Here is a 17,772-nt window from a genome sequence, read left to right on the forward strand (position 1 = left end):
TACACGTCTGAGCGAAATTTGCTCCCATACTTGTTTTTGCTCTTCATATGTGTAGAAATGTAATGTTCAACTGAGGGGATCATAGGTTACCTTCCATATGTGATATGACAAGAGATTGTTTCTCAGATGTAGAAATATTGGCCTGTTCTCATAAATTGTCACTGAGGAATGAAAGCAAAGGAAACTCTTGCACAGTATTTTGTTAATTTTATCCTCGTCTGAATGCACTTTCTTGGTTCCTCCTCTGCTCTTTTTTCTTAGGAGGGGAATATGTAACCTAAAGTCGTTAAATGGAGGCATGCAATATTACTAATCTGATGTTCCATGTCTAATCACCCACTGATGGGAGTGATCTAAAATATATTAGCCTATCCAGAATAAGATCAAAGACATATGCAGGCATAGCAACAACAACTCAAAGTAAATGGGAAGCTTTTTTTCATACAAACTCTTACAACTAGGGGATTTCTTTTTTTATACTAAAAGCCCAGTCCTTGCATCTTTTTATATGTAGAATTTCTATAACTTCAATTAGAGTTCCACCTGCCAAATGATAAGACCATAAAGCTGCCAGCTCACACATTCGTTAGCACAGCATGCCTCTTATATTCAAAAAATAGAGCAGATTCCTTTATATGTAATTTAAATGATATTTTATTCTCTTCTGGTTTCCTGATTATTAGTTGCTCGGGGTTATTTTGTCAACATACAATACGGTTGAGTCTGGTCTCAGTACACGTTCAGAGACTGAGAGGAGCTTAGATCTCTGTTCCTCTTTAGCTTATGTTAGCTGTTTACCGATATGGCTGGAATTGATAGGTCTGAGAAGAATAATCAGCTTTAATTTGGAAAAACTTAATGAATGTAAAAAAAGAAGCAAGCTGCTAATTCTGCACTGCCACACACACTAGCCTGAAAGAACGGGAAGGATTAAATCCTCAAAATCATCTTACCATAAGTAAAGTAAGCAATTTCAGGGGGAAGGGTGACATTACTGAGGTCATCATCCTGAACGTAGTGGTCTACATACTGTTGTGCTTCAGTTGCTTTGAGAAAAGCCATGAATCTTGCAGTAAATGATGCCACAAAGATAGATAGCATCCCAAAATCCAGCAGGTTCCAAAGATGCATGACATATTCGCGTGGACCCTCTTCCCAGATTTCTTTGCATTCTGACCATATCATACCTGAGGGAAAGACATATTTACATAGGATATTTAGACAATAAATCTACAAGGTGCATTCTTTACTGGCTTTAGAACAGTTGCAGTTGGAAATGGAATGAGCTCTTGGGCTAATGAGGATTTTCAGGATTAAAATAAATAATTCCCCAACTCCCAAATGGAATGAATTTTCTCAGAGTAACCCGGTTTAGAGCATATTTTCTTAAGCTTGTTTTTTAAAAAATGCCAACTTTGAAGAAGATACAGTCTGGTACCCAAAAGGCTTCCACGTCCATATAGGGTTGCATTGTCCAAAGTTCTCAGTACTGATCTAACGTGGCTCCTGATGAAGGCAATGATAAAACACCCACTGACTTCAGTGGGAGCAGCTTCAGGAGAGCTCTGAGAACTTTAGAAAATCCCTCTCAATGTATTCTAATGGAATTAAGTTTCATTCAACTGTTTGGGAAAAGTTCTGAATTCCCAGACCTGTCCCCATTCCTAAAATGAATACCAACCCAACCTTCTGGAAATTTCCTTTGAATTTCCCCCCTGCCCCCAATCATCACACAAAAAGGGCAGAGGGGGACATGTTGTAGCTTTCTGCAGGTTCCCAGTTGGGAAGAGAAGCAGAAGCTGTAATAATAATCTGAGAAAGTTAATTCTAGTGTGACCAGTAACAGTAAGTGCTAGATATCTCATGAGGAAGTCCATTCTCCATGAGACTTTTTGTTAAATTTAGAAGTTCAGATAAATATCTACATGTTGGAATGCTCATTCACATTAAACTCTGATCCATAACTCACAAGTCTTTGCTTTGATCTTCAGATGGAATTGGACCAGTTTGATAACAAACAGTGTCATGTAGCAATTCTGAATCAGAGATGGGCCTGAGTTGTTCATCTCAGCCTTTTTTTTTTTTTTTTTGAAGGGTTTGTGGGGAAGACTTGGGAGGGGGTCAGCTCATTTTAGAAATTTATGAATTGCGATGCCAGAAGGGACCAATGTGATCATTTAGTAGTCTGACCTCCTGAATAACACAAGTCATAGAACTTCCCCAAAATAATTCCTAGAGCAGATCTTTTAGAAGAGCACCCACTCTTGATTTAAAAAGCATCAGTGATGGAGATTCCACCACAACCCTGGGTAAATTGTTCCAGTGGTTAATTATCCCCACTGTCAAAAATTTACACCTTATTTCCAGTCTGACTTTATCTAGCTGCAACTTCCAGCCATTGGATTGTGTTACACCTTTCACTACTAGACTGAAGAGCCCATTCATAAATATCTATTCCCCATGTAGATATGTATAAACGAGTGGCGGACAGCCTGTGGGCCATACGTGGCCCATCAGGGTAATCTGCTGGCGGGCCGCAAGACAGTTTGTTTACATTGACCATCCACAGGCATGACCTCTCACAGCTCACAGTGGCCACGGTTCACCATTCCTGGGTTAGGGTTGTCATGGTATAATTCCCAAATCTGGACCTTAGCGTCCCAAAGATTGGGTACCAGCATGAAAGCCTCTAAGCTTAATTACCAGCTTAGATCTGATAGGCTGCCACCAACCAGGAATTTCAGTGCCTGGTACACTTGGGTCCCCCAAAACTTCCCTGTGGGACCCCAAGACTCAGATGCCCTGAGTCTCCTAACAAAGGGAAATAAACCATTCCCCCCACCTCTCTCCCACCTAGAATTTCCTCTCTGGGCTAACCTGAGAGTTACTGATGCAACCTCTTTACATCACAATACCAAGAAGCATGTCTCCTCTCTTCCACAAAGAGACAAACCCAAAGACAAGGAAACAGAAAAGATTCTCTCTCTCTTCCCCCGTAGCTTCTTCCCGCCCTGGGACACTAGGAGAGTTAAACACAGAGAGCAGTTTTTCCCCTCCCCCCTGTCTTTCCTTTCTCCCACCAATTTCCTGGTGGGTCAACTAGAAAAAAAAAATCAACAGGTCTTAAAAAGCAAAACTTTTAATAAAAAAAAAAAGAAAGAATAGAATAACAGTTCTCTGTAATCTAGATGGTAAGATACAGGGTTTTCAACTTATAGAAAATGAATAAACAATAGAAAAGGGATAAACAGCCTTATCCAAAACCAATACAATTTAAAGTACTTATAGCCAAATACACATAAAGACTCCACCAGCCAGATACACAGATGCAAATACAGCAAAACAATTTAAAAGACTATACTTTTGCTACCTTTGTACTCACAACTGGGAAACAGAAGATTAGAAGGACTGGAAATAGATCCTCTCATAGCTGAGAGAGCACAGAACAGACAAAGACCCAAGACCAAGAAACACCCACAAATTCCCTCCCTTAAGCTTTGAAAAATCCGGTTTCCTGATTGGTCCTCTTGTCAGGTGTTTGGTTCCCTTTGTTAACCCTTTACAGGTAAAAGAAACATTAACCCTTAGCTATCTGTTTATGACAAGGGTTAGTCATGATCACCTGTAACTAAGCTACCATTAATTTTTATAGTTTGGTGATCAGTTCATTTTTATCTGTTAGGACCAGGTCTAATACAGAGTTTCCCCAACAGCCAACAGCACAACTCAGATCCTCTGACAACCCCATAACAAAATTCGGGCCTGGAGGGGCTCAGCATCCTGGGTTTGGTTCTGGCCTCTCTATTCAGATTATGTTTGATAAAACAAAAGACAGTAATTAGCATTGCTGGTATGAGTCAGACACAGCCAGTGTACCCAAGAGTCTTCTGGCATGTGTCATTAGCAGACTGGTTACTCAGTGGTGAATGCTCTTTTTCTTTGATGTTTTTTCCTGTTACTTGTCAAATCCTTAGGGCCTTATGGAGATGCAGCTTGTCCTCTGTAGGGTTAATACCCATGCAGGGGGAGGGAAATATGTTGGATTCCCTCTGGAGGATTTCCCCCCACATTCTTGTATCAGGGGACAGGCTTTGTTCCAGAAGAAAGAGATGGCATGGCCCATAGACCGTACAACTACGTGGAGATCTGTATGGATCTCAAGATCTCAAGGATCCATGGTCAGGTGCAAGTTCCTCAGCATTGAGGCCCTGCGTCTGCAGTAGCTCTGGCCCCGCTTGGTTCTGGCTCTGAGCTGAATTGCACTGTAAGGGACTCCCCTAGATGTGACCACTGCTAAGGAGGAGTTGCTAACTGTAATATAACTTCTGACTTTATTAAAAGTCTTGGAGAAACCTCTCCAGGCCACAAGAGAGGACAATGTGTATTCCTTTGGCCCATCCATTGCCTGCTCTCTCCCTCCCATGTCCAGACCCATGAAGTGCCCTTTGGAGAGACCAGGGGAGATCCACATATGTAGGGAACCCTCCTCACATGGATTCAAAAGGCATGACCTAGCCTTTTCACTCAGGCAGATCTCCAGATGAAGTCAATGGCAGCTTGACTGAGCAAAATCCAAGGTCCTGATTCTGCGGCCCTTACTCATGTGCAATAGCAGTTAATAGCAAATAGTCTCATGGAAAGGTGGAAGACTTGGGCTCTGAATAACGTTCTCAGGATTTGACCCACAGTCAGGATGAAATATTAAAGAAATGCATTTATAGCTGAAAAAATCCCAGTAACTGGTGAATACTAACCTGTAGGCTAGTCCATTTTGTGGATTTATATTTGTCCACTAAAACACTTCAGGAAATATTTATTTGGAGGTTATCTTTCCATGTAAATTGCTCCCAGTTTGAATATTAACTACTCCATCATAATTAGTTTCTAGTCTAGGTTAGTTAAATTATGATAAACCACAGGGATTTTGCAGTAGGAATACTTAATGAAGAAAGAAATGTGCAAAATTAAGTAGGGTGAGTACAATTAGACTCATGACTACATAAAGGTATCACATTATCGACCTATGTTTTACATCAACCACTGCTGGTTGAGGATTATTCTATATAACTACGTTGCAGAAAGTCTATGCAAGAGAGCAGAAGAGCGTAATGATAAATTCAGACAGGTTCACCAAAACCTTTGCTTTAGATAAAAGTATTTTAGATTAATAAAAGCAGCTAGCAGATTCATGGCATGGAAAATGGTAGGATGCAATAAAAATAAGATGACCAACATGAGAATGTGAAGGACTAGACCATTAGCAGCTATCAGAAATTGATGGCATTTTATTCTTTTTGTCATAATTGTGTTGGCTTTGGGGTTGTCTTAAGTTTGTGTAAGTAAAAGGCACAGGGAAAAATTCTGCCCCAAGTTACATCCATGAAACCTCAATGAAACTAATGGAGTTGCATGCACAGAAAGGGCACAATCCTCCTCTCAGATAATCACAGTACAGTGACTCCTCACTTAAAGTCGTCCCAGTTAATGTTGTTTCATTACATTGCTGATTAATTGCCCATTTAAAGTTTTGCAATGCTCCGCTCTTATGTTGTTTGGCTGCCTGCTTTCTCCACAGCTAGCAGCCTCCCTATGCCCCCACACACACAATGCCTCCCGCCCGCTGGCAGACCCCATGGATCAGCACCTTCCTCTCCTCCGGCGACATCCCTGCCTGTGGTAATCAGCTGGCTTGCAGAGTTTAGGAGGCAGGAGGGAGTGGGGAGGAGCGAGGACTTGGTGCACAGGCTCCTCCTCCCTCTCCTGCCTCCTGAACACTGCAAAACAGTTGATTGTCCCAGGCAAGAGGTGAAGGGGCCTCACTCCTCCCCCCTCCCTCCTGCCTCCTAAATGCCACAAGCCCACTGATTGCCCCGGGGAGGAGGGATGGGGAGGAGCGAGGATTCAGCATGCCTCCCCGCTCCCTCCCCTGCCTCCTGCCTGCAGCAGTTAGTTGGCTTGCAGCGTTCAGAAGGGAGGGGAGGGACGGGGCAGGAGCGAGGACGCAGCATGCGAAGTAAAGGGAGAGGTGCGGGGGGAGAGTCAGGTCAAGGGTGGGAGCTTGTGGGGGAAGGGTGGAGTGGATGGGTCAAGGGTTGAGCACCCTGCCCCTAGCAAAGTCAGTGCCTGTGCTTGAAGAACAGCAAGAGGAGCAGCCGGACAATCCATCCTCTTCCACTCTCTGACTCCACCACTTCAACCAAGCTTCATACTCAGCAGTGATGACTGTAGTATTAAATTGCTTCTTTAGAATTGTTTAAAACTTATACCTGTATTAAACTGCTTATTTAAAATGGTTTAAAATGTATACATGCCTTTTATCTGGCCAAAAAAAAAAAAATTCCCTGGAACTTAACCCCCCCGTTTACATTAATTCTTATGGGGAAATTGGATTCTCTTAACATTGCTTCACTTAAAGTTGCATTTTTCAGGAACATAACTACAACGTTAGGTGAGGAGTTACTGTATTTCTCAGCTCTGGGAGTGTGTTTACTCTGCATGTCTGGAGCTCCCATTGATGTCAAAGGGAGATTTACACTGGTAGGACAAGCACAGCTGAAATGCACTGGGCAACGTAGGTGCCAAACACTATGATTCCAATCTGATAATGTTCTACATACAGTCTGCACTGGGGCAAATGACTATACAAGTTGCAGGGCCATGGACAATCAAGCTCTTTGTGTGTATTTGAGAGCAGAATTTTGCACAGATGAACTGCTAACCTGCCTAAAACAGATTCTCTCTTCCTCCTTTTAACTGGTCATGTTTAGACAGTAACTAGTGGACAGATCTATTGTAAACTATCACCCTTCCTGTGTATAGTCGGGAACATAAGGCAGAATTCTCATCTTTGTCCAACTCTAACGTGAATTTTACTATGGATTATTTTGCTCTCAACACATGTACACTTAAGTCAAAATCTTCTGTGGATTTTGTATCTCCAGCAAGATTTCTCTGCAGGTCATACAGTGTCCTGGCCACCGTGCAATAGTTAACAGTGTCATGTTGTCATGGGATAATGTCATTTTTAACACTTCTCATTATTTTACTGGATGGAAGCCAGATAACTCAACTAGCCAATTTTCCCAAAAAGAATTAAGGCCAAGGGACCAGGAACTAATTACCTGAAAATAGCTGCTGAAGTAGAAATAAGTTATGCGTCATCAGCATTCATCATCACTGTCATAGGATGAAGGAGGAAGGAAAACAAAAACAGAAACATGGAGGATATGAGTTAAAAGCAGAGTAGTGAGAAAGAGAATCATGCCTCTTACTTGTAGGGTGAACTTCATTCCTGGTGGCTACCTCCACAGCTCGCTATGGGAACAGTAACTGCTGAATGGGGACTCTGTAATGCCCTACATTTCCAGATGTGTGTATCTGGCACACAGGTGTTGGAGTTAATATACCTCAGCAGCCATATGCACTTGTCTCTCTTTTGGGAGGTGTTTCTGTGTATGCTTATGTGTGGGATCTTTATCCATAATAATTTCACATAAAGAGATAAGGCAGTTCACCAGCTCTCCAGGTACTCCATCCTTGAAGTACAGCTCTCATTACTTTCAGATTTTCATCTAACAGCCGGCTGGATGACTTATTTTCTGACTATAATTAAGTACCACAAGTACCGTAAGTACCACAAGTACCACAACGCTCACTCCCTCTGGATATGTGAAACCCTTGAAGATACTTTAGATCAAGTTAAAAAAAGGCTGGCATTTAGAACAGCAGTTTCTCCCAAGGACTTAAGAGTCAGTGATTGAGAAAGACCGATCACTAATGAAAACAGTGTTCACGCCAAGGATGAAACTTTCTTTCTTGAGGCTTAAAAGCACAAATACTAGTGGAACTTTGCATGGAAGAGGCAAAAGTCTGATAAGTTATTTTGAACATGTATTGAGCTAGATTTTGATCTAGTGTAAATCTGTTTAGCTCCATTGAGGGACTGATGCCAATTTATACCATCTGAGAATCTAGCTCACAGTTTTAATCAATTTAATAACTAAACCAGACCGCACTGGTAGGTAGCAGTATTTTGATGGGTAGTGAGCCAGAGACACTGGATACAACTAAAACAGTGGAAGCCATAGAAACATGTCCCTGTAACTGAATTTTGGTTAATATTATTATTATTAGAGCTAGTCAGAAAATGTTTTTCCCCCAGGGAAAATTTTTTAAAAAAAAGTCCAGTGGAAAATTTCAACTTCTTATTGAAAAAAGACCACTTGAATATATTCCAGTTTTTGCCAGCCAATAAATAGAATATGTTCAGACCCCAAAAAATAAATAAATAAAAGCTTTCAGGAAACACTGAAAAACAATCAGTTGAAAACTGCTGAACATTGAAAAATTCTTATTTGTTTTGGCCATGAAATTTCAGGATTTGAGCCTTTTGAAAAATGTCTAGGAAATCAAACACTCTGCAAACATTTTCATTTAGTTAAAAATCCAATTTCGTAGAAAGAAAAATTTTGAGAGAAAATGCGCAACCAGCCCTAATTATACTGTGGTAGTCCCTCTTAAATGTGAGCTAATCACTTAAGAAAATGGCTGAGCTAGCTAAATAATTCCACCTCAGCATTTATAGAATCCAAGTTATCACCTGTGGTCATTTTAGATGCAAATATTGAGCTAACCAAAAACAAACAAGTTTTAAGGGTAACTGGAACTAGAATTTGTGGGCCTGAAGCAGTGTTAACGCATGTGAACTATTATTTTAACTTTTTAAGAAAAAATGACTCATTGCCATGAAAATGGGCTGAGGGAATGAGTTCAGTGCAACGTAGGAGAGAAATAAATATTTAGCATAGCAAATTACATTAATAAAAGTTGTGTGAGCCTGATTGATCCCAAATACACTAAAGACAAAACCTACTGAAAGCTTTTCTATTTTCTTCAGTGGGCTTTGACTCAAGTCTGTGGTGAAGTGTTGGGATTGCACCTTTCAGTGTAGTGAAATGTATTTCCTTACTCACCATGCTCTGCTTTGCAACATACTCTCACTGTGCAGTAGGTTGCCTGTTGGAGTTATAGAGAGGAGCTGATCGAAAAGATGGTCACCATCACAGGTTTTTTCCAGTGTTTCCAAAAAACAAGCCCAACAACAAATGGGATATGTGAATATGAGTATGATAGATGGGTATGGAATGTTACAGAATCTGACGATATAGTTAAATGAAAAACCTGCCTGCTGTGACCAGAGCAGTCAGAAAGTGCATGGTGCTAAAGGCAAGTAATCTACTAGTAAAGCTCTCTAACTGCCACCACCAGAAAACTCTTAATAACAATTAGAGTCCCACATCTGCTTCTGAATCCACCTAATTTCCAACCAACTGCACTCTTTTAAGGACAATCACGTTGTGAGGTGCAGGATAAGGGTAATTTGGTTATAGCCTCTTGCTTTCACCGAAACGATGTGAATGGAATATGAGTGAAATGGTAGGTTCCCCATCCAGAGAATACAGCGCACACTGGTGCTGGGATGTGGGGAGTTATTCTGAGAGAATAGAGATGTAATCAGAAAATCTCATTTTACCTCAGAAGTCTGTACAAAGAACCAGCTTTCCTTCTCCCAGAAAACTGAAATAATTTGCTTTCAGTTAACGTTTTCTTCTTCCTACCACAAGAAGTCAGATACTTGCAACCTATAAAAAGAATGCCCTGGCCAGAAGCTAATAATCTCCTCCAAACTCTTTTAATATCGCTTTAAAAATAAATCAGTCATACATTATTCTGTCCAGTATACCAGCTATTCTTCTTCTCTATCCAATATCCTGTAGGTAATTCTGCTTACCGCAAAGCCAGAGAATAATAAATTTGTGACCAGGCCAGAAAGCCAAGAGATGTAAGGGGCCTGATTCTGCTCTGACGCTGGTGTAATTCCAACCACACGCATGGAACTAGGGAGCTATTTAGCCTTGATTTTTCTCTCACATCAGACCAATATGTTGAGGAAACTAGTTACTGTGAAGTCAGAATCAATGAGGTAAGCCTACTGAGACTGGTGGTCCTGGGTAATGGGGCTTGTAAGTGGTAAGTAGGCAGTACGTGAGTAGATCAATATCTTCTCCATTTGCAGGACTTCGAACACCAGTGTGAACATATCTGAAACTCATCAGTAGTTTAATTTATGGCTCTATTCAAAGTCATAGAGTTTCAGGCCAAAAGGGACTATCAGATCATTTAGTCCGACTGCCTGTGCATCACAGGCCACCAACACCGCCGAGCAGCTACACACTAAATTCAATATCCAAAATTAGACCAAAGTACTAGGATATGTCAACACTGCAATAAAACACTCGCGGCTGGCCTGCGTCAACTGACTTGGGCATGTGGGGCTTGGGCTGTGGGGCTGTAAAATTGTACTGTAGATGTTTGGGCTTGGGCTGGAGCCTGCACTCTGGAACCCCATGAGTGGGGAGGTTCCCACAGGAGACCAGACCACAGGCAGAGAATAGGAGGGACTGAAGTGCACCAGTGCCTGAGGCCCCTGCAATGGCAAGGGAATTGATAAGGTGAGATATATCCAGATAATCCCAACAAGTGACCTGCATCCAATGCTATAAAGGAAGACAACCCCTCCTTCCCCACAACAAAGCAGATCATTACCAATCTGGCCTGGGGAAAAATTCCTTCCCATCCCCACATATGGTGATCAGTTAGACCCCGATCATTATGAGCAAGAACCAGACAGCTAAGCACACGAAAGAGAGGGAACATTCAGTGTCACTTCAGAGCACTGGCTCATCCTGTCCAATGTCCCATCTTCAGCCCTGGCCACCTCTGATGCTTCAGAGGAAGGAGAAAAACAAAACAAACAAAATGAAAACACTCCCCATGGACAATACACACTTAACTTAATGCTTGGCAATATTCATTCAAATGGATCTGCATTGCTCTTTAATCATTTCAGATAGAACCTATTTCAGTGCTTCACGCATCATTTGTTTTTCTTTTAAACCATTTGATTGCCAGGCTCTCATTCATTTGCTATGTTGCCATTCCTCTCTTGAAAAAGTTGTGTGTAATTTACAGAATTTAAACTAACAGAGTTCTATAGAAATTACTCTAAAAACCAATAGAGAAACTTGTAGAGAACAAGCATTTTCTATAAAAATTATCTTTTTCCCTGTGGGTTGAAAGAGATGTCCCAATTAAACCAACAGAGCAGGCTTTGCCTGAGGCATTCAACATCACTAGAATAAAGTATGCATCTGCCAGATGTTGCTCAGTGCATTCAGCAGCTGTGACCAAGACAGAGCTGTCCCCTGACCCTGTTGAAGTCAATGCTATTGTGTCACTGACTTCATTGGGGTCCACATTTGTCTCTGAGTGTTTTTCTTTGGCAGATCACCACCGACAATTCTTCAGTTATTTCCTATCATGATATCCTGGACTCCACTGGAGGATTAAAAGATGATACAATTTTTACTTACCTAAAACCCACTTCATGATTAGCAATTCTGTCCATGAGAACTGAGTAGTTTTTACTCTAAATATTTGTTTGGGGTGATCCGTGATGGTCTCGTTGGGAAGATTTTTCACTCCTTCAAACCGGTCTGAGGCATTCACTACTAACAGTCCGAGGAAGATTGTAAAAGAAACTGCATGTGCCACAAACTTCATGAAAGGGCTTCGGAGGATCCGTCCCAGCTGAAAACAAAATGTGTACATGACAAAGGTTTTATTATTTATTATTACTATTATTATTTTCCTGGTCTAGTTCCCATGTTTTCGAGTGTTTTTCTCCATAACAGATGAGAGTATTTATTCTTTGGAAGTTTGCTGAAAACTCCAGAACTGAGCTAATCTTCATGTATTCAAGTCTATAGAAAGTTTGTTCTTTGCTGCTTCCAGATCATGTGCAGAGCATTATAAATTAGGCTAACTGTTCATTTAGGCAAACTATAGGTCTTACAATGTTTGCATGATATCTAAATTGTCCTGTTCACTCTAAGGCAGAAAGGAACAAGGATATATATTTTATATATGTCTGTGTGTATTTTTATATAGATACAGAGATATGAAAACACAGTGTATCAGACTAATCTGGACCTAATTCTCCTCTCCCTCACCACAGTCTAAACTGGTATAAATCAGGCCCTGTGCTAGTATAATAAATCTCTGTGACAGCTGATTATCTAGTAGATCTCTCAATAACTTGTCTGACACAAAATTTTCTATAAAAAGTTCTTTGATAAGGCTCTTAATACGCATTAGTATGCTAATTGTCTACTGTAATTATTACAGCAGTTACTGAGTTTCTCAATACACCACAATGACCTATTTTAATACAATAAATGCAGAAGTGATGTAAGCACTGATCTGAATCAAGTTCTTTTCAGAGGTAACTAAAATTTCTCTCATCCTTATTGAGAAACGCCATTGCCTAGTTGTCTAATTAGATAACCCTTATCTCTTTAAGAATTTCCCTTGAATATATTACCCCCAAAAGAATATGTCAGTGCTCGCCGTGTGATTATTGCTCTTGGACCAATGCCCTCATGAAGAGACAGCCATACCACAATTGCTTTCTCCCTGTGTGTTGGAAATGAAGGATTATTTTCACAACCTTCCTTTGTATCTAATGCTTGATCCTTAAACAGAGAAGAGATGTGAGAAGGGTTTAGACACTAAATTCCCCTCACTTTCCTCCCTTCTTCCTAAGCAATTAAATCCTGAAGAAAGAGCCTCCTCCCTAGTCTTTGAAATGGGGTTTCAGTGGTTAAATCTATATACTGCTTTACTCTAGTTCATTGACTGTTTCTGTAGAGTCTGACCATTCACTCAATATGAAACAGTAAATAGTTTAAAACCCAGAAAACAACTATGCCAGGATTCTTTAGTTTTAACAAAAATTAGTTCTATTCAATTTCTTATGTCTTTCTAGTGTCTGAATTTCTAAAACTGCAAATATATCTTTTAAAAGATTGCCAAAGCTGGTTAACATGTTGAAAAATGTAGGTCAGATCAAATTCCTGAAAGAGTTTTCCAAATGCATGAATAGAAAAATGTGATCCTTATCTCAGCCCTACTGCAGTTGAGCATTTAAGTACCTGCTTACTTCCCACTGAGGTCAATTAGAAATGTTTAAACACTGGCTTAGTGCTTTATCAAATTGAGTTCTGAATTGCCACAGCAAATGATACCTTTATCTAAGCTGGGAGATTTTGCAAAAGGGTCCTATCATTGCTATCACTGATTCAGCTCCTCATTGCCAGGAATAGTGGATTTGTTAATATAAGAAATACCAGCCGCAGCTGTTTTAAAGACCGTGTCATGTATGCATGCTTTATGAAGGTTTAGTACTCATGTGATTCTTAAATAGCTGGTGGCTGCATGAAATCCTTTCCATGCTACCACTCCCACCATATTGCTATCACTGAGAGAGCTGAATTGCTGGTAGAAATGGCAGAAGAGTTGGACAAAAATATCCTAGAATAGGTACAGCCTATTGCAAACTGAGTTGTGCAAACTCATACTCATGTGACCCACCCTAATTCACATACAGTCCCATTGACTTCAGTGAGCCTCAGTCATGTGTGTAAGGGTTTGCACTCTGTGTTGGAATATGTGTCGGCACTTTCTCTGAAGAAAGCCCCATGGTCTCTGATCCATTTATGAATAAATGAAGTTTGATGCAATAAATTGTGAGAGTTGGTTTCCATCCGTATTTCAGCATTCATTTCTGTTCTGAGAGCTGTCACTGAAGTTGATCAGTGTCATAAGTCTATTTACTGGTTTGCAAGATTGGCCCTCGAACAATGGGTCTCAAACTTTTTCACTGGCGACCCCTTTGACATCGCAAAACTCTGAGTGCAACCCCCCCAGTAAATGGTGGCAAGCGGAGTTTGGGGTGGAGTTTGACAGCTCACGACCCCCCACGTAATGACCTCATGACCCCTGAGGGGTCTCGACCCCAGTTTGAGAACCCCTGGCCTAGAATCTGTAGCTCTCCAGGTCTTGATCTTTCTTGTCTGATTTCAGATCTGAAGAAATGCATTCAGTGCTTAAATGTTAAACTCGGTCAATTTTAAGACTAAGTGAGGAAGAACACATTTGTATGATGTAGAACCCACAGAAACCTTGCTCCAAAACTCAAAACAAGACAGAAAAGATTTGTTTTGAGGTTTCAAAGAAGAGAAGTATCATTGCTCCCCGCCCCACTTACAATTCATTTTTTATCGACCTTTCACTTCACAACAATGAATGCTGGAGGGAACCTGATTCTGTTTGAAATAGCATGGGATGCAATTTAGGAGGATTTATTGTTTCAATCTTAATCTTTCTTGTTGTTCTGCTACTTCTCTTCCATCTGATTTTACAGAGAAAAAATGGGACAGAAAGTAAGATGAATAGAGATGTGATGCGCTACCCTTTGGAGCATGGAAGTGTGATTCTCTAGAGACTTCGTGGATGCCTCCTTCAGGGCTGACATGCATCACTACCAAGAACCTTTTAGGAAAAATCTTTGAAAAATGGGAGTCTGGTGAATGAAAGAATGAATCACCTAACCACGACCCCAATTCAGGAAAGACTTACTCACATGCTTAAGTGCTCTCTTTCTTTCAAGGTAGCCTGAAAACACATACTAAAAGTTAAACTTGTGCTTAGCTACAGTCCTAAATAGGGATGCTTCCTGGAATCAGGACTTGTATGACCAGATGCATCGGCAAGTATACAAGTGAATAAGTGACTAAAATTGGGGGTGAACAGTTCAATATGACAAGCTAGGAGCTGGCAGTAATCCTGCAGAGACAGACCCTTCTATACATAGGAAATGTTTCAAAAATTTCCCATCACTTCTAATATTGGTTCAGTGCCATCATTATGAGCCCTAGTATAGACAGTGCACCAGCTGCCAATGCCATTTTAAGCCCAACCTTGTTAGATAGTTGCACACAAAGACTGTTTACACCAGGACTTCCAAAGTTTTTAACACTATTGCTGGTGTTAGTAGCAGTGGGAAATTTTTGAAAATTGCTGTTAGTGTAGAGGGGCCCATAGGATAAGACTGGAACTATACCTGGCATAGAATATAATTTTCCATATAAACACCAGTCCCACCAAGGCAATTACAAATAAGAAAGGCCTGAAGGCAACAATGTGCATATTGATCATTGTCTGGAACTTCTTAAGAAAATTCATTTTTAATGTATATGTTCCCAATTCTATTCTGAATTAAAAGGGGGAAGTGAGAGCTCCAATGGACTATAAACTGCCTGTGAATTATTAGGTGCTCCCTTCTGCCAATGTACCCTTAAAACAGTTATCCACTGCATTACTGAAGGAAGCTTAGTGGGTTTTTTTCTTGAAGTGCAGTTTTTCATATCTTCAAAGAAATCTCATTTTTATCTGAGTGTTGCAGGAGCTGAAAGTGTTGAGTGGAATCTTTTGTAGGAAACTGATGAAACATTAATTCTTCCAAATAACTCAGTGCCTTATGACAATCATATATAAGGCACAATCTAGTTAAATTCTGGGTGCATGACCTGCTTGTTTGTACTGCTGGCCCCATTGCCTTATTAATTCCAAGCATTGCTTTTCATCAAACAAGAATGCTTCCTGGAATCTGGGCTTGTGTTTGACTGTTACTGGCAAAGAGGACAGCAACAGTCACAGCATACAAATCGCAAGGAGTCATTTCAAAAGAACGTCTTGTTTCAGGCCTGGACATCCATTATATGTATTTTGAAAAGGAATAAAGCTAGGAGATATATCAAAGAGAGAAAACAACTACAAAATAGACAATATCAAATAAATAGAAGGGAAATGAAAGATTTTAGAATAGGAAATAATTGAGTCAAAGAGGAGGGGAACAATGTAAAGAAACACACAGCTGAAGGAAAAGTGCGTAGGCTTTTTTTAATATTAAGAATGTTTTTAAAAGGAGTAGGTGTGAAAAAAGGGAACTGGGAGAACAAGTTGGGGTTAGATGCTCAGGTGGTATAAATTAAAAGAGTTCCATTGCTGGAGCAGTGGTGGAGCTAGAGCAGCTGCAGGTCTGGCTCTTAATTTGGAATGCACAAATGTATGAAAGCCACATGACAATTTGTACGCTGAGACAACGTTGTAAATTAGTGAGTGTAGCACTCCAAAGTGTTTGAATTATTTACGAGCTCTGGTCAGCCTGGAAAATGTAGCAGTGGTGTTCCTTTAAGATCCACACACAACCCAACGTCTGCTCAGGGCACCAAAATTAGGTACCACTACCAGTGGATTGGGCAGATCTTCAGAATTCTATCCTCCCTCTTCTCTTTTGCTTCCTTTGATTAGCAGTGAAATAGTTAATAATGTTGCTATAGTATTTATCATTAGGTTTAAGAATTAACATCTCATCTAGATGCATGGGTCAGTTCAGACCTCTCAGAGTAGATATTCCAGCATTGGTTTACACTTGTTCTTAACCATAAGGGCTAGAGACTTAAATTGTTTTGTAAACTTAGATTTCACAGCACACAATGGCAGTCCTCAAACTGGGGGTTGGGACCCCTCAGGGGTCACAAGGTTAATACATGGGGGGTCGCGAGCTGTCCCCCTCCACCTCAAACCCTGCTTTGCCTCCAGCATTTATAATGGTGTTAAACATATAAAAAAGTGTTTTTAATGCATAAGGGGGGGTCGCAATCAGAGGCTTGCTGTGTGAAAGGGGTCACCAGCACAAAAGTCTGAGAACCCCTGCTCCAAACCATTAGCAGCTCACAAACTCATATCAAGGTGGACTCGTCTGACTCCTGTATTTGGCCTGTTAACATACCATCCTGGAATGGGATATTGTCTGTAAAGTTTGGGATAAAGTCAATAATCTGCTCCTCTTTCAGAAGTAAATGAATAAAAGAGCCAGAGACCATATTGCTTTTAATGCCAACTGATCTGTGTAGCTGAGTGCAACAGAAGTTTTCATTTAGAGGCAAGTTCTGTTCTTCGATACTCTAGCAGCAGAGTTGCTCTGGTTACCCTGTAGCATGAAATTTGGCTCCAACTAAAGACTGCAAGATTTGGCAGACACATTTTAAGAACTGGTGCATTAGAAGCTACCCTCATTGTTGGTCAGGACTAACTCTTGTAGTCAGCATCCCAAGTTGTTTCATAATGGAACTTATTATTGGTGTCATATTAACAGCCAGCATTGATAAAAATGTGTTTTTGATGAAATGTGATGAAATTTGATGAAAAAGTGTTCACATTCTCAATTAGCTTGAGAAACAGAAACTAGTCCGTGCTTATTTTGAAGGATGCTGAGTATTAAACATCACGTATAGTCTCATCTATTTTAGAAGCCTTGCATTTTCTAGAAGATTGGTCTTTTGAAAATTATACTCTTTTCTTAATACCCATTAATGGATCTGTAATCTTTTGGACCTGGCAAACGTAGAAGGAATTTCTTACAGGCATTTAAGAGAAATGGTACCAAATGTTCTGAGGACTGAATCAACAAGCTATCACTTCTATTACTTTTAAGTAGGTTTGACAAGCCCTCTCCTGGAAATACAGTGGATGTGGCCAACTGTTGTTCAGTAAAAAAATGTTCTTCTTTCCCCACCCAAAGTAGTGAAAAAGCTATTTATTGCTCAACCCTATGCACATTTATTTCCCCTTGTCTGAGCATTTTCTCTCAGGATAGAAGCGCCACCACAGAACTGGCACTGCAGGCAATTGTTCAGACTTCATGCCCAACCGATGGCTGACTCAGGTATTTCCCCTCTAGCTCTTCTTAATACAACTTTCAGCAGCATTTAATACTGTCAATCCCTGGATGTCTATAACAGATACAGA

The 17,772-nt window shown here is 40.5% G+C and overlaps 1 protein-coding gene across 3 annotated transcripts in view; it reads right to left on the bottom strand.

Annotated features, from left to right (window-relative positions):
• Positions 1-17,772, bottom strand: part of TRPC7 (transient receptor potential cation channel subfamily C member 7) — a 113,067-nt gene that overhangs the window by 32,955 nt on the left and 62,340 nt on the right. For all 3 annotated transcript variants that reach the window (XM_032776100.2, XM_032776102.2, XM_032776101.2), the window contains exons 4-5: positions 11,433-11,649; positions 954-1,187 (exon numbers count right to left, since the gene is read on the bottom strand). In XM_032776100.2, the coding sequence (XP_032631991.1) occupies positions 954-1,187; positions 11,433-11,649 (451 nt within the window). The remainder of the gene's footprint in view (positions 1-953; positions 1,188-11,432; positions 11,650-17,772) is intronic.

This window comes from Chelonoidis abingdonii, chromosome 7 (genome assembly GCF_003597395.2).
Source record: "Chelonoidis abingdonii isolate Lonesome George chromosome 7, CheloAbing_2.0, whole genome shotgun sequence".
NCBI lineage: Eukaryota > Metazoa > Chordata > Testudines > Testudinidae > Chelonoidis > Chelonoidis abingdonii.